General features: G+C 41.3%; 1 protein-coding gene across 3 annotated transcripts in view; it reads left to right on the forward strand.

The window, feature by feature from the left end:
* The window catches only part of FHDC1 (FH2 domain containing 1), a 36,605-nt gene that overhangs the window by 7,465 nt on the left and 5,742 nt on the right, over nucleotides 1-23,398 (forward strand). For all 3 annotated transcript variants that reach the window (XM_065692888.1, XM_065692896.1, XM_065692905.1), the window contains exons 3-11: nucleotides 4,428-4,489; nucleotides 5,089-5,191; nucleotides 13,564-13,649; nucleotides 13,752-13,852; nucleotides 16,548-16,618; nucleotides 16,721-16,828; nucleotides 17,754-17,824; nucleotides 19,961-20,078; nucleotides 21,955-22,119. In XM_065692888.1, coding sequence (XP_065548960.1) covers nucleotides 4,428-4,489; nucleotides 5,089-5,191; nucleotides 13,564-13,649; nucleotides 13,752-13,852; nucleotides 16,548-16,618; nucleotides 16,721-16,828; nucleotides 17,754-17,824; nucleotides 19,961-20,078; nucleotides 21,955-22,119 — 885 coding nt within the window. The remainder of the gene's footprint in view (nucleotides 1-4,427; nucleotides 4,490-5,088; nucleotides 5,192-13,563; nucleotides 13,650-13,751; nucleotides 13,853-16,547; nucleotides 16,619-16,720; nucleotides 16,829-17,753; nucleotides 17,825-19,960; nucleotides 20,079-21,954; nucleotides 22,120-23,398) is intronic.

Here is a 23,398-nt window from a genome sequence, read left to right on the forward strand (position 1 = left end):
ACTTAGATCCAAATGTGAAAAAAGCCAGCACATGTCCAGAAGTGTGTGGCTGGTGTGTCTGCCCTTTTGGCTCAGCAGGGCTGCTCTTGGTGTGGTGGCATGGCTTCAGTAGAAGTGGTGAGGAGTGACCCTTTAGCCAGTGTTGAGGGCACTCCCCCAGAGACTGTGGTAGAGACAAGGGTTTAGTGATCTCCAGAGATCACTATTGATTATGAAATGGCAAAACTTTCCACCAAACAGTTTTGGGCTAAGCTCTCACTTCGTGTAGGAGCTTACAATACTCCATGTGCCTGTGATTTATACGGGGAATTTAGATGCCCAGCTCAGGTTAGTTGCACTAAACATCATCATTACAACAGAAGTCCCTTTGGAGACCTGAGTCAAGCTCCTATGGCAAATGCTTTCCTTTTTGTAAACAACCCCTTGCCAAACCCTTAGGAGATTAATTAACATGTTTCCTTGACTAAAGGCTCCATTTGCCCTATGGTTTCATCTAAGTTGAGCCTCTGAAAAATAAAGGGTATGGAGTTAAGTTTATGCACCAATTTACTTTCCCCATCCTTTGGTGGTGTCACAGTATAGCACAACATGTGCTCACCCAGGTTACACCTGGCCTGGCAGCAGGGTGGGCAGAACAGCTTGTTGCCAGCCAAGGGAGCTGGTCTTGCTTTCTCCTTTGAACTGCCCCTCTGCTCCTGTCCCTCACCTCCCCCCTGTCTGAGCGCTGGCTCTGGCAGACACTGGGCCCTCTGTAAACAGATTTAAGTAGCTCAGCAGAATGCTGTTGGGGTGTTTTGTTTGTTTTCTACTGGAGTAGTTTTCCAGTGTTTCAGTGAGTTTTGATGGCTTGGGAAAGGGTGCAGCGAATTCCAGAGGCACTGTGCAAGGTGCTAGTGACAGGAAGAGAGAGGAAGATGGAAAGGGCGAATAGGATGTCTGTTCAGCCCTCTCCTAGCCATTCCCTCTCTCTTATTTTCCCTGTACTGGCTCTGATGCTCTTTCCATCTTCATGAGAGCTGATTCAACCTGTTAATCCAGCAAAGGACTAACAGAGCAAAAAACCAAAGAGATGAGTACCAGCGCCTGCCTAAGGGAAAGAGCAGGCTAGGAATGTGACAACAGAGGATGACATGGAGCAGAATGGCCCTGTAGTAAGCTGCTGTGTTCACGCTGCCATGCTGTGGAAGTTCGCCTTTCCTCAGCCACTCCAGGCAATGTGTGTGGCTCTGAGAATAGAGGCCAAAGTGCAACAAGGTGCAACAAGTGCAACAAGGGTGTAAGTGAAGTGGAAGCTGAGGCAGGAACGTGTTTATAGCCTTCCTAACCTCCAGCACTGAGCCTGTGCCACCAGGTTGTTCTATGCTTGCTGTAATTTTTAAACTCTATCCCACCATGTGAAACTCCATTGTTCTTATCCAAAGAATACACATAATGTTTTGCTTTCACAGAGCTCTCATCCACTTTGTCATGTTCTTTGTCATTGTTCCTCATTGACAGTCTCACGGCAAGAAACTTCTATTGCATTTCTGCAGTCACCACAAAGTCAATATTGATGTGGGGCTTTATGTGTCTCCCAAAACACTCCTTGATCTTTCATGTTGATTGCAAGTTTGTGTCAGAGTTCAGGAGCAGCTTTCCTTTTACCGTCATAGCAACCTCACCATGGTACTCTTGCTGAATTTCCCCATCCCTTGGTACATCTGCAGCAGTGAATATTTCAGTGGTGGGTTAACACTGGTCCAACTGATGCTGTTATTACCCCGCATGATCTGTGCCTGCTGCAGATTTCAGAACTAGGCTGAGTTGAATACTGTGGTGATGAGAAGCAGATTCAGCGAGACCAGGAAAGTCTGTTCTCAATCTTTAATTACAGTCCATTGTAACTTCTCGAGTCAAGAAGTCCAAGGGTATTATTGGTGGGCAGCACTTTAAAGATCTCCTTAGGTGGCAAACAGATATCTGGAACACGCTGTGGGGGCACCAGTGCTGGAAATGTGCATGAATAGAACATAGGAGCAAACTGAGCAGAATTTATAAGAAGCTGGGGTAATGTTTAAAAGGTAAAAAGCAGCAGCTTGTTAGGAAGTCATGCAGACAGCTTTCTGCAAGGACAAAATCAAATGAAAGCTTGGTGGGGAAGAAGAATAGACATTACAAACAGATGTTAAGGCCGAGATTATGAATCTAATATGCAACTGCATGTGAGATGGAATATACTGTATTTTTGCGCATGGAGTTGTAGTTATGGAGTATATGCCGGGTTCCCCTTTTCTCCTCCTCATGCTCCTATCTAGAAACACCTTGAAGGTGGTTAAGTAATGACAGCTTTTTCAAACACTTCTGATAATCTTGAAGTGGACGCCAAGCAGAGAGTGACCAAAAACCGACCCGTGTGTTTTGATTGTGTGCTTGAACAAGAAATCAGAGGGAAAAATAGAGTACAGTCATATACAGAGCAAGAAGTGTGTGTAAGGTCCTTGTACTTAAGAACAGCTATGACATTTTTATGTCGTGCTGATAAGGCAGCTGCAGCTGGATCTGGAGCCATCTGTTGTTCGTCTGCAAGGGAAGATGTTAGAAAAATTCTCCAGTTTTGTCTGAGGTTGTGCTGTAAATCTGAGTTGTGCCATGGAAACCGAAGGCTTACCCAACTGATGACCAGTCGTACTGTAACAGTTGCTGTGCCCGAAAATAATATGTACAGAAGGTTGAATATGCTTTAAAAAAACCCAACAAACCAAAAGCCACCTCAAGATGGCAAAGCTTACAGTGCAGGGAAGTCGGAGAGTTAGGAGTGACCAGAGCACTTGGAGACTGGAGCTGCAGTTTGAGAGGTCAGTGAGAGGTCCCTGCAGTAAAGCTTTTGACAAAGATTAGATACTGCAGGAGGAGAGAGGGTTGGACCTGTCCTATGTTAAGGGGCTTTTCCTTAATGATCTGTTGGGGGCCTCTCAACTCCTGAGATAACAGGAGAATAAACCGCAGTCTGTCCTCTTATCTTGGCATAGGCTAAAACTGAAGGGCTTCAGGTTAGCAGTCATCTAATTACAACTAATATGCTGATAGATGTATCCTGTGTTTGCCAGTCTTTGCTGGCTTCAGAAGAAATTCCAAAATTTCAGAAAACTCCTGAATTTGGTTCACTCTTTTCAGTAGCTGAGGAGGCTGTCTCCTGGGTTCATGCTGGGGATAGCACATGAATCACTGTCACCAGCTAACTGCAGACCAAGTCAGTTCTGTGACAATGCTAACGCTGTGTTTTATATGTGTATTTCTAATCTGTGTACTGTCACAGAGGTCAAGACACCTTTCCAGCTGCCAAAACCTCAAACATCATGAGTCCAACAGCAGCCTTGAACATCTGTGTGTACCAAGTTGTTTTATTGTAGCAGTCGGGTAGCATTGTTAACGTGAAACAGTTCTCTTGTCCTTGTAAATCAGGACTTTTGTAGCTGTTATCCCCAAAATAGCTGTGGTAAAATTGTAACCTTTAGGATGCGATTCACTGAAACAGGGCAGATGTCTCAGGTGTGAGCTTGTGTGCTGTTAAAGGAACAAAAGGTAGTATGAAAAGTATTAATTTTTTCCAAAATTAATTAGGGGGGAAAAATTAATGTTGCAGGGGTTTTTTTGTCTCTTAACCTCCAGAATTGTACACTTAAGATGCTAGACCAAACCACCTTTTAACATATAATGTGTGGGGAGACTATTATTATTATGGGTTTCTGTTTGCAAGCAAGTGGATTTGAGCATTATCTGCCTCAGGCTTCGATTCAAGATTGACTTACCTTCCTGTGGATCAGCGTGGCTGTTAGTTTGCATGTATGAAGTCAGTTGTACATACTGACCTCTGCTTAGAACACCCATCCACATTTGTTACAAACCCTCTGAAATAAGCGGGGCTTGAAGTGTGGTGCTCACTAACCATGTGGCCTTCAAATGCAATACAGTGTATTACTTGACAAGCAACATCTTGCAGATGCAGCATTATGAAATAAGCAAGAAGAATGTTTTTACTTTGTAATGAAATAAAACTTATCTCGATTCCCTCCTTCTGTAAATGTTGCTATGGTTTTTGTTCTTTGCTTGGAAAAGGCTTTTGTGGGTGTGCTGTGTATTTCCCTGGTAAAAAATAGTTCTGTAATATATGATTGTTGATAGGAAGTGACTCTTTGTATTCATTTGGCCTGTGATTTGGTGGCAGCTGCTAACAATTATCTGGAACAATTTAAGGCCAGGTTGGACGAAGCCTTGGGTGAGATGGTTTAGTGTGAGGTGTCCCTGCCCGTGGCAGGGGGGTTGGAACTAGATGATCTTGAGGTCCTTTCCAACCCTAACTATTCTATGATTCTATGATTCTATGAAGAAATGATACCTGCTATTTTCTTAGGTACTGGTACATTAATCTCTCTTGGTTTCTCTCCCAGGTTTCCATTTTGGATGCAAAAAGAAGTATGAACATTGGGATATTTCTCAAACAGTTCAAAAAGTAAGATTTGTTTTTTCTATGCAGCTAGTGCAAGCTATGGATGTATAAAATTATAGTAGTAGTTCTCATGTTCTCATTATAGATGTAGTTCTCATTAAATTTATTGTATATTGTGTTCTATTCATTGCGGAGTTTATAGTTCTGTGCAGGTTTGTCATAAGTAACTTGTCATAATTTGTTTTCTAAGATGTTTAGTTCTGAGTGCCATTATGGCTTAGCACCAAACATTTAGAGTTTGCTGCTTTTGGCCAGTTGAAGTGAGTTTTCAGGTATAGTTCAGGGGAATCCTTATATCTCATGTAATACTGTGTGAGAGCTGCTTTTCACTGGCTTCCTTTTTTAATAAAGAATTAATAGAAAGGGGCGAGGTGGGGAATTCTTTTTTAAGAGCTAGCAGTTTCAGTGTTATCTTTATTCACTGATAATGTTGCCCTTCGGTAAAGGCATCACTGAAAGTGGTATTGGAACAGTCCTGCTGTGGACAATGATATATAACCTCATTTCAGTTGCTTTGACTAGCCCTGGCATGGTTTTTTGGTTCTTTTTAGCTGTTCACCCTGCAAGTGTTAGAAATGTGTATGCTCAATTGTTTTTTCAAGGTCTGCTGAATCCATCATTGAAGATATTTATCATGGAAGAAGCGAGCCCTATGGTTCTGAACTGCTGCATGAATTTCTTAAATTATTACCAGAAGCAGAAGAGGTAAACAATGGTTTTACATGGAACTTGTGTTTTGTAGAGTTCTACTGCCTGGGATTCCCAAAGCTTTCCCGAGGCCAGGGGTAGGAAACCACTGTGTGCAAGGGTTTCATCTTCATTTGATATGTGGTATTGAGGTCACAATCTAGTCATTCCCTTCACATAGTAGTTTCACTTACTTGTAAGGTGCTTCTTAATGAAAGTAGTGATAAAGGTATTCTTGTTTCTCTGATGTTCCTTACAATGTACCTTTCGACCCATAAACATTTTAACAAGACCTGGGACCCTCCTGTGTGCAGATAACTGCTGGGGTGGGCTGGCGGTGTTGTCAGAGAATTCAGAATCAAAGTATATCCTAATGCAAATGAAGTTTCACTTCTTGGCACCCGCCTCATGTTTTCCCATTGCAGTGCCTGCACACTGAGTATTGGTAGTCCTATGCTACTGTCTCTTCTCCCTTCTGGCTTGCTGTCTACTTGTTGATCTGGGATCTGCCCACTCCTGCGCCTGGGTTGTTGGGTTGCAACAGGGAGGAAAGATTGCTCCACTGTGCAGCACCCATAGAATTTGCTAGCATGGCTTAGTGTTCCAAACAAGATGTGTTAGGAGACACACAATTACCAGCAGCACCTTCTGCAACGTCTTTATACTCACCATATGACCAACATGCAAGTGCTGCTTTCTCCCCTTCCAGCTCCAGCCTTCAAGTGTTTGCATGATTAAAGATGCGAAGCTTCATTGACTGACCTGGAAGCCCCGCTTAATGATGCAAAGTTCCTTGTCTGCTCACATACTTGCACTGACCCATTTGTATGTACTTGAGAGAAATGTATACCACAAACTTGACAAAATTAGCATTAGAATTGCTTGAGTGCTTCACATCAAAGTGATGGCTGAAACCTGGGAAATTGCTAGTTAATGTCCACATACAGAGCAACCTCAACACACATGCTTTACCACTTCAAGGTCATACTGTCAAAGCACTGCTTCCTCTGTGCAGCTGCAAACCTCAGAGCCGGTCAACAGCAAAACATGTATCGTGTTGCTGTCAAATATGTAATCCTAAATCGGGCTGCTTTTGCAAGGAATCGTGTAAAAGCAGTGTTGTGTTACTATATTCGATTAATACACTTTTTGAGGTTAGAGAGTATCAACAAGCTGAAATGTAATTAATCCAAACAAATAATAAAGGTGACAGTTCTGGGAGCTCAAAACTATTCCCCCGTATGTCTTTATTTGACTTTCAGTACTTATTCATCTATTAGAACAGCATTTATCTCCTTCCTCTAAAAGTCTTACAGAGGAGAACAGTAAAAGGAAGTGGCTCCTAGTTAGCTTTGTGTAAATTCAGCAAATTAAACTAGAAGAAAGGTATTTTTCTTCTTTTCCTCTTTCTGGTTTAGATCTTGGTTGATATTTTACAAGTAGAAAATCTTTCCAATAGTGTGCTTGTATGTGCTGTAAACAGAATTCAGCCAGAATGGGAAGTTGCTGAGTTCTGTCAGAATTTTATCTTGCAATACTCGGCTAGATGCTTTAGATATCCAGTAGTTTCTGCTAAGAGTGAAAAAGTGTATTTATTTCCCATTGGATGATTTGACAACAGGGTCCCCCCTCAAGTGGGGCCAGAGCACTTAAGGAGTGTTTTTAAGAAAGTAAGTTAATTGAAGAAATCTTATGGTGCAGAGAAGTATTAGAAATTAAGGGGCATTAGATGTTAGATTTGTTGGTGTGCCCAAGAGAAGGCTGGAAAGAGTCTTGTTCCTAGTGTGCAGGTATTTGTATGTGTTCAATTAGTTCTGTGCTTCAGAGATCTCATCGCTCACTGTCGGGAAAGGGAGAGACCCCCTTCCCCTTTGTTACTCTCCCCATAATTGTTTAACTTCTTGGGAGCTTTCTCCTCAAGAGCTGGGGTGGAGGGGCAGGACAGGTAGAAGATGCTGAGTGTTAGGTACTGATGCTTCAGCAGGTATGGAGAAATGTGTCTGTGCCTTCATGTCCTCCATGCTTCCAAGAAAAAGTGGGTCCAATAACCCATTTACTGCTGTGGCTCCCAAGATTTTAGTTTAGTCAGGTAAAATGCTTGTTCTCTTTAGGAGCTTCAGAACTTTTGTTGTTCATCTTTCCCAGCATTTTTTTGGCCTAAATGTATGTTCGTTGTTCTCCTTTCTCTTTTAGTTTGTTGTCTGCCTCCTAGGCTGAATACCTGTCTCCTGGAATAGCGATTCACCATTTGCTAAGGGGAAGCCACCAGAACTATACAGTCCCTCTCCACAGATAAATAATCCAAAATCACTAGAGATATCAGATGAAGTGGTGTTATTTGTTCTGCTGTTCCCTATTCTGTTTAGTAGTCTCTAATGTCTTTCCAATGTGGTGGTTGTATCACAAGAGGTAACTGGCTAAGTGTCATTGCGTTGGCCTGTCCCTGCAGAACATCGTACCTGTTCTCAGCAAGGGTTCCCTGGGATTACCTTTAGATACTTCCTGAAGACCTGCTTTGTTTTTGTAGGGGTTGAGAATTACTCTGAGCAGAGACTTGAGCAGTCAGATGCTAAAAGGTTAGTTGTTATTCAGTTACCAGGGCTAACTCTTGAGTGTAACCATGGGTGGGCTTCTGCAGTGTCTCTTTGTATGCACTTCTTTTCAGCAGCTCGGGTATTTACAGTCACATTTCCCAATGGCATAGTTGTCTTGCAGGTTGGAATGAGAGCCAAGTACCCCCTACCAGGCATGGGCTCCGCCCCAGTGTTTGGAGATGTCATCTACTTTCTCTTTTATACAGTACCATAAATCCTTAGGCTGTGAAAGTTAAAGGACAGGAAGAGAGGAACACCATTGCTGGTCATAGCTGTAGAAAGGGCAACTGGGCCATCACGTTTCTTCTTTCTTTATACTGGCACCCTTTTCAGTTTGTCTAGTGTGAATAAACACTGGCTTTATACTCCAGTGTTATCTTATCAAGAAGTGTGATACATAGTCACGTTACCTGAATGTGCCCCTGTCACCAGTTTGATGTATGTGACGTATTTTACATAATTTCAGCCTATATTGTTTCAGGCTTCTTAGGGATGTTCCAGCATCTTTGAGATGGAACAGCTTTTTGGCAGCAGAGGCTAAGTCCCAGGCTAACAAATAGATGTAACATCCGTTGTCTTTAAAACTACCTTTATGCAGTACTGTAATGTGGTGACTTTGTATGCAGGAATAGGTCTCAGCGCTAGTAATTTTCTAGCTGTTTTCTATGAAAAACCCCAGCAGCTGTTAAAGCTGTTGGGATTTTTGTGTATAAATGGCAAATACTGGCTCTTTGGATGTTTTTGCTGATGTGAATGAGACCATTATTGAAACACTGGCACCGCTGCAAAGTCTTTTGTCAACCGAAAATGTCTGAGTATTTTTGAATGTTTCATTGGAGAAACTTGACGGGTTCCTGACGCTGGCAAACCTGGAGCTTGCTGCAGGGTTCCACTCCATGTTTTGTTGAGGGCTGGGGGTGTGGCACCAGCCCAGCCGCGATACAGTGATTAAAGAAAACAGGCCAAGAAAAGGTGTAGAAATTCTCCATACATTAATAAGTAAGATACAATCACTGGTTTAGTGTAAGCCTTGCTAGAAGTCCTGCTCTTTGTGCCTTACTGTGGTTGGCAGTTTTGTAAGAGGAAGAAAAGCCTGTTTGGAATCTCCCCTGCTTCATCCCTGTTGCAGCTCATGTTTTTTTTTCCAGGGAGCCTTTGTCTTTACTGAAGCAATGACCTTCTCTGCTATAGCACTTCTAAAAAGATTCCTAGCTGTTTCTTAATGATACCCTGTTAAAATGGCTGACAGCTGTCATTTACTGGCACCCTGACCAAAGCAGAGAAGCTGTATTTTGCTTTTATGTGCCTATCATTGCACTCTTGAACAGGCCCAGACTGGTAAAAGTTGAGAGAGTCCAGTGTTTAATGAGCTGGAATTGCTAGAATTTGTACTTTAAATACATACAGAATGGAGCATATCACACTGCTAATCAGCTCACCCACACACATGCACGCCCAGGTTATCAACACAATGTTTTAACTTCCTTTATAATGTCTCATGCCTGTCCTTTGCTCATATACTCCATTCTAAACCCCTAGTCATCTGTCACCTGCTTTACTGGAATTGTTTCTGTCTGTCAGCTCTACCCTTATCAAACCATGTTTTTGTAGTTAGCTGCCCCCTCCTTTCCTTAGCCAGCACTGTATGTGGCTGAGCATCTGTCTCAGCTTTCATCTCCTGCTTCCTTCTTCACCCCTTTGCTAGCTGCAGGTTTTTCTCCTTTCCTTCGAATCATTTGCTGATGGAGGTCTGCCACTGCCCAGGCATGTGCTCCACCGTGCCTCCCCACCTGATGTTCTAGCTGCTTTCCCACATGCTCTTGCAGTTCGATTCCACTGTGAAATCTTTTGGGATTTTGGCATTTTTTAACTCTTTTTCTTTAGTGTGAATTCTCCCAGAATGTTTGCAGTGGTGTGGAAATGGTAGAAAAACCAAACCAAACACCAAAACACCGTGATGTTTATTCCTCTGGACTACTGCACTTGGCTTTACTTATTTATAACGTGGGGAATACTTGACTTAACCAGAATGCAGGGAAATACTTAGTTACGAGCATGTATAAGGATGAGCAGTGTAGGGATTTATACTCTTCAAAGATCCTCCATAGGAGTGCAACATACCTATTTGATGCCATAAAGTAAAATCCCACTAGTTGTAAGGAAGTGCTACTGGTAGCTCAAAAATAACTGGGAACTGGAGTGACAGGAATGCAGTAGCTTTCCTGTCTGTGAGGAATAACAAGATACTTTGCAATAGGCATATCTACTCCCATTGTTCACAAACCAAATCAAAGATCTTTCCGCTTCATAACTGTTTTTAGAATGCAGCAAATTACATATGTGAGAACCTTCTGTATCTAAAATCTGATTTAGTGTGCATGGGCATGCATGGACAGTGCCAGTGCATATTCCATATACAAATATAATGAAAAATTAAATTAGTAGCTCTGTGCCCAATTCGAGTAATACAGAGCTAAACATATGATGTAATTATGCTCTCTTGCATCTACACACTACACTGCCGTATCTTGGTACGTGGCTGTGTACTGTTGTGGGAAAGATTTTGTTGTGCTTGAGGAGAGGAGGTCAAGGCCTTGTTGTGATTTTAAAATAAAGCACAGTTTTTAGCTCTTTTGTTCTCAGACTAATTATAAACCTGTCTACTCTGTTAACATGATTAATCATGAACATTGTTGTCAATGCCCATAGTTTCTGTGCAGTTCCTGGCTGCATTTGGTATTTGAATTTGATCCTACTTCTAGGAGCCATCAGGGAATCTCAGTTCTCTTTGGGAAGACCTGGACAGCTTGGCTGCAGAGGGAAGAGGCCAATCCCGCCGGCTTTTGATTAGCCTCCCTTGGAATGCGTAGGGGCAGCCACCCAAAATGTGTTTCAGTAATCTCTAGCTTTGAGGTGCAGCAGCAGTTTTAGTTTATAGGTAGTGTCAATTAAGTCAAATAATTACTTTTTCCTGCTTCATGGTGAGGTAGCTGGTATTTTTCAATGTTAATGTCTGTAAGAAAGAGGGAACACAAAATAAATTGTTGTCCCAACTTTATATTAGCTATTCCCCAGACCATTTAGTATTTTACGGCCAAGTTAACAGAGGATTTAGTCTCCTGTGACAAAAACATAAAACACATATGAAGAACCAGGCAGTGCTCTGCTGAATTCCAGGATGAAAAGGACCTTATAACTATCTTGTGTTCTGTTTTGTCCATTTGTGGAATGGGTCACTGTCCTTCACCTTGCTTGGGTTTGAGGCTTGTCAGATGCTACTTCTTTTGGACACCTGAGGCAAAGACAGTGGGGGTAAGATGGCTGATACAGGGTGGTACAAATGTAACCATGTGGCAGTGACCACATCTTTGTTCTAAGGCTGATTACACTGACTGTCTTTTGGGTTGACAGCTGCCCAAAGCTTTTTGCATTGTGACATTCACACCCCATCCTACTCACCAGAAGGCAGCCCCATCAATGTCTTCTGTTGTGTGTATATAGGAAAGTTCCTCCTCTGGATGAATTCTGGGATTTAGTACTCGCTTGTACTGCTCCAGGCATTTTTCCTAATACAATAGCACAGAAGAAAGAGGATTTCATCCAGTGTCTGTAAAAGTAACATTCCGTATAGATAACATTGATTGCTACTCTACCATCAAAAGTGTATTTAAGAGTAGTACAGGTAGCACGAGTAAGTTAATATTCCTGTGAGTATCTCAGGATCTCTTGTTTTGTGCATTTAAATCTTGAAATTGCCTCTTCCTGTGGTTTATGTGATCTTAATTTTGGTAATTTGGGGTGGCTTTTTTGGTGAGCTGCTTTTCTTTTTTTTCTTTCCTCCTCCCCCCATCCCAGATCTGAATGCCTTTCTCCTGTTCAGGCAAACTTTGATATGTGCAACATCCTAAAATGAGGTTGGAAAACTTGCCATTTTGTGTTGTTTAGGTTGCAGACCACTATTTTTTGGAAGGTAGGTTAAAGAACACATGCAAAGACAGATAGTAGGCATCTCCCCCTGCCCTCTTCATGGTGTATGGACAAGCACTTGGTCTCGGTTTGCTCCTTGCTCGTTTAACATTTCAGAAATATCAGAAACGTCAAGTCTGGTCTTTCCTGTTTTTTGTTGGCAGACGTCTTGAATGACTCTAAATTAGGAGTTTTTTCAGGCCTCAAAAAATGGGTATGCTGTTTGTCTTTAGAAGCAGCTTTTGTCTGAGTGTCGTGAGTTAAAAGAGGGCGTGTGTGCATGTTAGGAAAAGGAGTTAGATAGCCTGAATAAAGATTGCTCTTTGATTCAGAATTCTCCTTCTGGGTCATAAGGTGGGCTGTTGGTTTTGGTGGGTTCTTTTGTTCGGTTGCTTGTTTGTTTTTGAAAAGCAAGTTTATTTCTGTTGTAGATTTTATTTTTAATTTTGGTTTCTCTTCATGTGCTCTCAACATGTCTATTTTTTTATAAGGAAAAGAATCCTTTTCTTCTGCTAGTCCAGAATTCATTTTAAAGCCCTGATTTAGCATAGCATTTGTTGTTTTCCACTGCAAACCAGTTATTTTTCTGCTTTCACAGTAAAAAAAGTGATGAATTTAGAGCCTGATACTTTTAAAAACCTGTGGATAACCTGCTCAGTCGTGGCAACCTGATAACTGTTGATGCCCTGATGTAGTGTGGCTCTTTCTGAGATAGCTTAACATGCTTTCTAAAACTGAAGACTGTAGAAGTGGTTGCAAATGGGTTTTAAGTGTAGCATTACAAAAAGGAAGGGTGATAGCTGGTGTGTAAATCAGTGGAAACATACAACTGATCCTGGGTGTGAACTTGTCGGTTGAATGAAGAAATACTGTAATTGAGAGTGAGTGCTGCTTTTGGACACGGTTGCTGTGTTGGAAGATGTGGAAGAATTTCCAGTTACACTTAAACATATGTGCATGTATTTTCCAGTTCTTCTGTATAAACAAATAGTAAGCATGTGGGCAGATCAGTGGCTTCCAGATCATGCAAATACATGGATTTTGGTGGAGCTGGGAAGGAAGACTGACAAAATTAATGCAGTGATATTTTCTTTGCATGTAAATGGCTTTGTCAAAGTACTGAAAATAAGTAATTTAAATGCAAGGTTGCATTTATCTTTAAAATATTTCGTATGAATGGAAATACAAACTCAAGATCATGAAGTTTGCCCCTTAAGAGAGGTTTTAGAGGAAATGGTTGATGCAAGTATTTGGAAACCCCATAACTTAAACCTTAGCTACATTGTACCAGCGAGATCTAGGCAGTCCTATGCTGGAAATGCTGAACGCTTTAAGTTATGCCCAAGTGTATATCACGGTTTTGGAGAGTCAAGAATCATTTGTGCAGATCATCGCTTAAGCAGCTATTTACTGGGCAAACAGCTAGAGACTACCAAATCAACCAGTCAGAAAGAAGAGTTCTCATGGAGAAACTGGAACAACAGTGTCCTAAACATAGTGATGAGAGCAGTCGTTGATCATGAATCAGAATGATGAATCAGAAAACATTGATTAGAATCACCAATCAGAACGATGGCATTGTATTTTTTCCACTGGGATGTCTAGCTAGGTTTTTGGGACAAGAGTGATGTTACTGTTCTTACTTTTTTGTGATTGAGGTGGGTGCACATTACAGGAGCTTGGACAGTGAAGCCATCCATATGGTTACTAAGGGCGCTCTCTAATGCCTCCTGTTAAATTCACTGCTTCTCAAGATGTGTTTCCTTCCAAAGTCAAGTTAATCTTGACCTTTGATAAAATTCTTTTCTAGTGTTTTTTTCTCTTTTCTAGGTAAAGAAATTAAAAGCCTTTGATGGAGATGTATCAAAACTGTCTCAAGCTGATTCCTTCATGTATTTACTAATCCAGGTGCCAAAGTAAGGAGATAGGTTTATTCTGTTAGCAATAATTGTTCTTTTTTGGCTGTCAGTTCTAAACTGTTCTAAACAGTTCTAAACGTGTTTGTTTGTTTGCTCCAGCTACGCTCTTAGGATTGAAGCCATGGTGCTAGAGAGGGAATTCTCACCCTCCTGTGCTTCTCTGCAGGATGACATGAAAATTATAAGACGGGCAACAAAAGGTAATTAAGCATGTTGGGACACGCATAATACTCTTGTTTTTGTTAGCATGTTAATTAGTCTGCATTATGAAGACTAGAGCTTGAATTTCAGGTACCTTAGCTATTAAAAAGAAGTGAACTCCCCTCTGACAGCTGCCATCAGGGTGTGCATGGCAAATCTTTGCTTCCAAACTCAAAAATCTGGAGACTTTGGACACACTAGCAATGAGTTCATGACCAAGGCCTACAAGCAGCTTTTCCAAACCTGACAGAAGCAAAGGCATCCATGGCCAAATTAGGATAAATCGTCTTTTGAGTACAGTTTGCTCATTCATGCATTGCTGTGTCTCGATTGAATGCAGTTGTTACACCCCTCTGCTCAGTCTCTCAGAGATGCATAGAGAAAAATCACTGTATGTCATTTCCAATTCCTCTGTATGCCATTGCCTTTTGAGGTGGCAGTACTGTTGGGCAGAAATCTTTGTTGTGGAGACCTAATGCTATTCCTTTGTTTTCTGTTTTTGTTATCTATGTTTCTCTACGTTTCTCTCTTGTCTCTAAATCTCACAAGTTTTGAAATGCTGCAGCTGATTGTTCATAAGGTAATCTGGTGTCTTTTACTCCACAGGAAAACAGTTCATTCCTGGTTTCAGTTAAACATTGATGCTGGCTTTTTCAAACGCTCTGAGTGCACATTTGTCCTGTTCCTCAAAATGAAATTCTTATTCATGCTGGCAGCTTTTTTGACAGGCTCCTAGAGCACTGTTTAAACTGTTTCTGGTGGTATAAAAAGATATTAGTAAAAGATAGTAGTAAAAATATTCCACTGTGAGCACTGGTGCTTAGGACAGTCCTTTCTAGTGAAAGGAAAGGGCAAAAAGCCTGGTGTGTTTTTCCCACCAGTGGGGACTGAACTGGTCCTTCTGGACTTAGAAAAATGTGCCTTAGCTTCGGCTGAGGTCTGAGTTTGGCCTTTTATTGGGATCTCTTTCAAATCGTTGTTTTGTTTTGAGCAACAGACATAGGTGAGGGAATCTGTTATGTCTAAAAGCAACCGCGCCCTGTTGTCCGTCATGTCCTTCACCCAGGACATCTGTGAACTGATGAATTAATTCCATCCAGAGGAGACACTTTGGTCTCCAGCTCCTGCATCAGGCCAGTCATGCAAATCAGACTGACTGAGCTTCCCTGTTTCCAGTCCACTTGTGTCATGTGCTCTTCTCCATTTGGTGTTTCCACTTCAGGGTTTGTTGATAGCCCGAAGTTGTTTAGGAATTATGTCTACTTTTCTATTCCTGTCTCCTGCGTTTCTTTCCTTGTAATTAAGCTGAGAGAATATTTACTTAAATTCTAACGCTGATAATCACTAGGGGTTAGGATGGTCTAAATCACCTGGTGGATTCTCATCTAGCCTGCAAATGGAGGTATCTCCTAGTGACGCTGAGCAGCTTTCACTATGCAAAATATTTAGAAGTTGCCCTCTTGGCCTTGTGGAAGCTGGTGTTCCCTTCTGTATTCTTTTCCTTTCTTGCTTCTTCACTTACAGCTTGTTAGATCAAAGGTTATTTAATTGGTTGTGTGTTTTTAGGCTGGTAATACTGAAATCCAAAGATACAAGGGCTGTCTGCTTCCAAAATGATCGGTTAGTGTATTGTGCTGCTGAACAGTCAAATGCAGGATAGAATATAAAATGGGAAATTCGAAGCAAAATAGCTTTTAAAAGTACTTACGCTGCAATCAAAAGGATTTCACCTTTTATCATTAGTGTAAACTAGTACCTTACTTTAAAACCAGCTCATGTTATTTTTCTTGCTCTATGAGCACTTGCAAATTCGGAATTACTTGGTTTGCTGTGCCACTTGTGTAATGCTGATTCGTTAACCCTTTACAGTTCTGCATTTCCGTATCTTATTCCTAAGGCAATCCATCTGGTGACTTCTAAGCATATTTATTGGTTTGTGTTCATATGTGGCTGGGTGAAAAGGTGTATGAATTCAGATAGAGCACTACTGTGCATTTTGGAAAAAAAATGGCAATGTGTACAAAACAGGCTTCTGTGATGGAAAAGCTTTCAAAGGTAGTTTTGTTCCATTAGACTGTTAGCATCGCACTGCATGCAACTGTGCTAAATCATCTGTGACACGACTGAGGTGAAATAAATGCTGCTCTGAGTTGGTGAGCATCCAGAAATAAAAGTATGATTCATAGTTGGAGTGGCATAAGCAAGGAGAATTTAAACATTGCCTGTTATCTTTTCAGGCCTGATGGCTAAGTCTCCCAAAAAGAGAATAATTGCTCAAAAGCCCAGTCCCAGCAGATGGCAAATGGATCCTGCAGGGTGCAGAACACTTGCCTCATACTGCAATTAGTAGGTGGTGAGGATACTCAACCACTTGCATAAGGCACGTTGCACATTGCAGCATTAGGCCCAAAATGTTTATTAGCGGTTGTCTGCTACTGTTAGGGGGTTGCCTTGGAAATATTACACTTGCTAAGCTAAAGTCTGAACCTGTACTTGAGGTTTATCAGCTGTGCCTGTGAACTTGAATTTTATAGTACCATTTTTTCCCCCATAACCTTTTCCATTTGTTGTAGTTTCCTGTTAAAATGAAAGTTTTCACCTTTAAGCGCTTAAGGTGAAGGGGAGTTTGGTAGCTGACTGTGTATATTTCTAAACAAACAATTGTTAGACAGTAACGTTCTTGTTCCTTTACAGAGTTAATGACTTGTGAGGAACTGCATTCCATATTGCACTTGGTCCTTCAGGCTGGGAATATTATGAATGCGGTAAGTGACATCCAGAATGGACTTAGCTGGTTGACCAAACTTCCTTATTAGTACTGCGGTCCATAGATGTCACACCTCAGCCGTTTGCTCTTTTCTTTTTAGGGAGGTTATGCTGGCAACGCTGTTGGATTTAAACTCTCGTCACTGCTCAAGCTGGCGGACACAAAAGCAAACAAACCTGGGATGAGTCTGCTCCATTTTGTTGCTCTGGTATAGAAAATCTATTTTGTCGGGATAAGCATCTGCTACAATTGTAGGGCCATAGGTGATAGACAATAGAAGGGGCTGTGTACCTCAGAAAAAGCACCTGTTTTACAGCTTTGATCCGAATCTTCACCTTTCTTCTGCCATGAAATTCGGGAGTTCACCTATGTCTGGTCATCTTACCCAGGAGCACATAGAAAACTTAAGGTTTTTTATATCACGTAAAAACTTGCCTTCATCTGACTTCCTCACTGTAGTTTTTATTGTCCTGAATTCTTAAACCATGGAAGTGGCTTATTTTGGTAAATACTCATTCAGGCATCCTTTTGGGTCTTTTGAGCAGCATTACTGGTAGAGGGGTGTTTTTCCTCTCTCTTGGTGACTGACCTTTTCTTTATAAAGCTGCTGCAGTCAAGTTTCAAGGTATTTTTCCTTCCTTTCAAACTTTCAGAATTTCATCATTCTGAAGGAAAACTTAAACAAGGGGATTTCAGAAGGGAGAGAATTTAAATGCCTCTATCTGTGACTTGGTTATCTGTGTACAAACTGGCTTAACAGATTTCCAGTCAGCTCACAATAGGGTTTTAATTGATGTTTGTGCAGGAAACATAGTATTGGCTGAAACAATGGACATCACTAAATTGTTCTTTCCCTCTTAGTACATGACTTGTATTCACTGGCAGAAGCAGCTATTATTGTACAGTGGAAGTGGAAGCTGTTGTTTAAAAGTTTCCAGTTCTGATCCTTCCCTCTTGTTAAGTGATGTCCTCTGCTCAATTGTGTTAGGGTTGGATGGGAAGAAAAACAGTGCAGGAGAGAAACCTTTAAGTGCTCTTCCAGAGGCTTTAGAATTGCTGGGCTTAGGGACTTCGGCATTGTGGTGGAATGTTAATGGATTGTGTGTGTTTTGGTTTTGTTCTGTTTGTTTCAGGAAGCCCAAAAGAAAGATGCTGCTCTTCTCAGCTTCTCAGAAAAAATTAGGGATGTTCATGATGCCGCCAGGTAAGTTCAAAAGAAAACTGAGAACTTGTGGTAAAACTGACTTATTTGTGTTCTTCTTTGTGAAGCAGTGAGGCTTATTCAGAGAAATAATCTTGGCACAAAACCTGAGATCTTTACAGATGTTTACTATAGCTTTGAGGGCTTCATTTCCATTTGCTAGCAGAAGTATGCCTGCAATGTGCCTTCAGGTATGAGGGATTTTATGACATGATCTCCATGGTTTATTGGTAGTTTTGTCTCTGTCAAATACATGTACATGTGTGTTCTTTTGAAGGGATTGAAATAAAAGCATGTTACTGTTTTTCCTTATACCAATTTTCATGTGTCTCTGAGCAGGCTACAATACTTTCCCAGATCTGGTACGAGGTACAGCTACTGCTCCTGCTTCTGTTTGAACTGGAACCTAGCAGTGCTGAAGTTCCATTCCCATTTTTGCTACTTCCTTAACTCTTGAGCTTTGGGGAATCTACTTAGATTCTTCTCCCAGCTGTTAAATGCATCTCTTAGATCTGATGCAGGACTAAGTAATGTCTGCAGAGGAGACTGAAATCTTCTGAGGGAAGGAGTGGTCATGGAGTTAATCAGAAGACTTTTGAGGGACCACCTGTGTGGCTCTCTGCCATCCAACCCACACACCTTTCTGGCAGTCTGCCTTGTGGCCTGCTGGGGAATGTGGCTTCCCTCAGCATGCAAGCCCCCTGGCAAACAGCAGGGGAACAGGCAGAATCCCAAACCTGGCCATATTTTTGCTAGCCACTTTGTTCTTTGATCACATTCGTTAATGCTGAACAACTTCTGTTGTAAATCATGCTGAAATCTGTTCAGGGAATGCACTCTGTACAGGAAAATGAAACAAAATTAAATGCTTGTCTCACCATTGGGCATGAGGAAGATCTTTATTAGAGACAACTGTCATATACAAGTTGCTCATAAATCCTTCCAATTAGATCATGTTAAAACAACCACCATTATGTGCTTTATTTTCTTATTGTCTTGCCTTCTTTACTTGTAGGCCATCCTCTTTCTCCTTCACAAGCAGAAAAACATAGCCTGTATCTTCTACTGCTTATTTGCAAAAACACCCTTGATCTGTCCTGAACAGGGAACTAACCTTTGCAGATGAAGTAAGCAGAGAAGTAAACGGCACACATTATATTCATGTGTGTGCACTGACCAACTTATGCATGCTGTCACCATCCTCTGCTTTGTTAGTCTGCCACTTATTATTCAGCTTTACTGTTTTAAGTCATGCTGCTGGTAAAATGACCTTAGTTAGGAGCATGTTTTTAGTTTTTATCACTTTGGAAGCTGTAGTTCTTCAACTCCTAGGCAAAGCTCATTTCCCTTGTGAAGGAAGTGCTATAGATTTAGAAGATTTTAACCCTCAGAATGAAAGATTTGGGTGGGAGCTCCTGTTGTATCGCATGTGGCTCTCGCAGGATAAAGCTTAGATTACGTTAGATCAGAGCTCTTTCCTGTGGTCTTCGATTTCCAAGTTAACTCTCCACAGGAGCAGCTCTGCTGCTGGTATGCGGTACAAAGATGAGCGTTATAGCTGCTGGGTTGAGACTGTGTAGGCTGCTTAGAAGAACATAACATGCAATTTCATGATGCCAAACGCTGCTGCCAAAATGGGTCGTCCTGGCTGGCAATCCCTTGTGACCCCCTTTTTATGCCAGCTCCTGCACTTGAACGGTCATGTAATCAGCTGGACCAAGCAAATGATCCACCTGGGAGCAAATTGGTTTTTCCCTTTCCTAGGTTAATTTTCAGTATACAGTTATGGCTGGCTATCTAGAAATGAGTGCTAACAGAAGCACCAGGGAGAGAAAAGGAACACCTGGTCAGAGACAGGGTGGCATTCCCCTTTCTCATGGTAAAAGGGTAGGACTGGCTGGACTTAATGATGAAACCACACCCCATGGGAATCTTTTCAGGTTGCAAATAAGAAGAAATCTGCTTATCTCTCTCTTAACTCTCAGTGTCTACTCTGGAAAGATTTCCTGAACAAGCAGGTCTTGTTTGATAGTCAGGTTGCATCTCATGTTAAACATCCATTTTTTGAAGCATATTGTGGATAACCTGTAGGCAGCTCCTTCCCCTTCTATAAACATTCTCTGTATGTGCTATTTTTAGGTTATCCATTGATAATATAGAAGCAGAGCTGCACACCCTGTCTTTCAAGGCAAGATCTGTTAAAGACAGCATTCGGCGAGACCCAAAACTCTTTCACCAGATGGAAAGCTTTCTCCAGGTTTGTGGGATATCTGTGTTAATGTGTTATATTGTTGCCTGAATACAGGAGTATTCCTCAGCTGAATGTAATTTGTGTGGACATGTTAATAAACATGTGGGCACAGTAATAAACAGAAGCTTTGTTTTAATATGTCTGCCCTATCAGTTGTACAAAGGTGTTCCAGCTACATGCTGTTTGTCAAGTAAGTGTTGGAAGGACTATGTTTTTACAGGGAGGGATATTGAGTGTACATTGCCCAAGGCTCATTAGGCAAGTGTGTTTAATGCCTATGAAATGACTGATGAACATCAGTGGTTAAAATAGAAGACACTTCGGATTGGTCACTGGTTGTGTACTTCACAGCTGCCCAAAACATAATGTCTGCCTGTTACGTTATACTGGAGCATGCCAGTTTTAGCTGAGGCTGTGCTATGCGTAAGAATCCTGATGCTGCGTGACTGAAAAAGTATCATTAGAAGCTGTGGAAGGTTAAGGGGCTGTTTTCTCTACTTACTTACCCTTAGCACAGAGTGTAGTATTCTGAGCCATATCATTAGTTCTGGGTGGGTTCTCATTTTCCTTTTTAGTACTGCAGTCGCTTTATAGACATGAATGTGTATAGCACTTAACTTTGAAGCAGAGTTCTTGGTATTTTCTGAGTATGTGGCGATGCCTGAAGAAATACATATTATAGTTCAGTTAAATGATTTTTCTGTTTCACACTGTAGATGATTATTAACAGTAAGAAAGCAGGTGTTGATCTGGAATTTAACCCGCCCTGATTTTCAACTTGCAAATGTAGTTAATAGCCCCTGCAGTTTTTCAGGAGATGAGAAGCTGATGAAGAAAGGGGCAGGTTAAGATTGAAATACCTGTCCTCACGCACTCCAGATTGTTGGCTTTCATCCATTGCACCCAGACTCTTTAATGTTATGCTCTAACATGTTTGGGATTTTTTTTAATTCGATAGCTGGGTTTATGTAACACTACAACCTTGTTCAGGCCGCATTCCAAAAGAAGCGTTGGGGAAAAAACCATTTTACAAATGCATACCTTACATAAACACTTCCGGTTTTTGCTTCTAAATTACAGGTGATAACCAAGCTGATTTAAAAGTCAGCTTTCATTATCTCAACCTTGTGAATACATTACTGAAATAAGTGGGAGGAACTAATTTTCTATGGATGCTTCTATCAATTGTCCAGTTTATCTTCAATCCATCTTTTTATTGGGCATTTCTTTTTAAGACTAACAAGATTTGTTCCTATCCTCCTGCCATCATTTGCCAAGTAACTTAAGTGGGGTTGGCTTAAATGGTCACCAGTGCCTCCAGCTGCATATTCCCACCCTGGTGCTGCAGTGACAGAAGTATTTAGGTGATCATGAGTTAGACATTGTCAGAGAACAGATTAACTTTTCTCCCTGGGTTACTTTGAGCCACAGGTGGTCTCACCTCTGGGATTGTGCGGGAGTGAATGGCTGGTGGTGCAGCTAGGGGAGACAGAGGGGCAGCTGCTCAAAGTGCTTTAAGCAGTTCTGCTGCTCAACGTCTATAACCACAGCCTTATTCTCTTCCTCCTGAATCTTTCTCCACTGATCCACTCTAACCATGACTGTATAGCTCTACACTTACGATTCAGAGTGCTACCTTATGGGTCATTTTTTGGATGTCTTAAAATACATGTATTTCCATCTGACTGCCCTGAAATGACACATTTTCTTTTGTTAGTGGGAGTTATCCTTCAAAGTGTTAATTTCTTGGGCTCTGTAACAGATCCTATGTTGGAACATGAATTTTATAAGTTCCTAATATATACGTGGCCTGTTGTGACTTCAATTTTTCTGTCTGGTTCATGTCATGTATGTTGTTTTGTTGGGTTTTTTTTTGCTACAGTTTGCTGTAAGACATCTAAAGGAGCTTGAACACCAGAAACAAGAATTACAAAAGGAGGGAAATGCTCTTATTGACTTTTTCTGTGAAGACAAAGAAACTATGAAGTTGGATGAATGTTTCCAGATATTCAGGGATTTCTGCATAAGATTCAACAAGGCTGTTAAGGTGAGAGCACTGAATGAGATTCTCACACATTGCTCGCATGAATTAAGTTGTTTTTCTGCTTAAAGGGACATTTTCTATCTTGTGATATTTGATGTATTTGCTCAAATGGCTACAGCAAACTGTCCTCTTGTAGGCATTTCTTGCCATAAACCATGTGGGAAATGGTCATAGTGCCCAGCAGTCTGTGCAGCCCCACTGCTCTGCTTCTTCTGCTGCAGGCAACTAGACCACTGAGTTGATACTTCAGGGTAGTCTGTTGGCTGGCTTGTAACTGGGCTCCTTCCTCCTCTTCTGGTGAGGAGGCTGGTGATTACTTAGCTGAGCAGTGAGACAGATTGCACAGGCTTCCTGACTAGTGCTCGCTGTTCAGTGCTTGGACTTGTAGTGTTAGATCACTGGGAAGACCTTAAGATGTGGCACCCCATTACATGGGCATACCAGCCTGAATCAGCACTAGCTCAAGCTCTCCCCTGCCCTCCCTTACATGACTAGATACACTTGGCCAAATAAAGTCAGGACTGTGTATTCTACTTTGTTCTTTCAAATGCTTATTGTGGGTGAAAACTCAAGAAATTAAACAGGTATACAGAAGCAAGATACCTCACCCCCAATGTCACCATTCATTTGCAAAGTACCCTGAATTGGACCCAGATATTGCAAAATATATTAAGATGAAGGAGCAGTATTGGCATTGGCAACAGTTTTGGCTCAGCAAAATCTGCCTATTGTGACAGATATTTTTTAGGCCTTTATAAATAGCATGAATTGGATGGATCCACACGTCTTTATTTTTCTTCCTTACGCAATCTGCATTTGACAGCACTTTGTATAAGAGCTTTAGTTCAGAAAAGAGAGAACAATCCTGATTTATAGCAAGCTGACAGGCTGTTCAGGTAACCTTTAGCTTGCCTAACCTCTACCACCCAAGACAGCACATAGTTACGCATCTGTGTGAACATTATACAAACATGTAAAACCAAATAGTGGTAACTATTGCAGTCATTAGAGATGACTTCGTGCATATATGTTCAGTTATTTGGGACTGGGGATTTAATTCATAGTCACACATTACTGTTGGATAGATACTACTTTAAGGTCCAATGGGAATTTTTCTTCCTCTCCCTGTAGTAAGTAGTTACACTAAAAATGACAAATTAGTCTCTTATTTGCAAATATTGAGAGGTTTTGCTTACTGTGTATTTAGTGGGGTTAAATTCTGTCCCTCCATATTAACAGAACAATTCAGACTAAAGATTGCAGTTGCGACAAATGACTGGGA

This window comes from Lathamus discolor, chromosome 1, assembly GCF_037157495.1.
Source record: "Lathamus discolor isolate bLatDis1 chromosome 1, bLatDis1.hap1, whole genome shotgun sequence".
Lineage (NCBI taxonomy): Eukaryota > Metazoa > Chordata > Aves > Psittaciformes > Psittacidae > Lathamus > Lathamus discolor.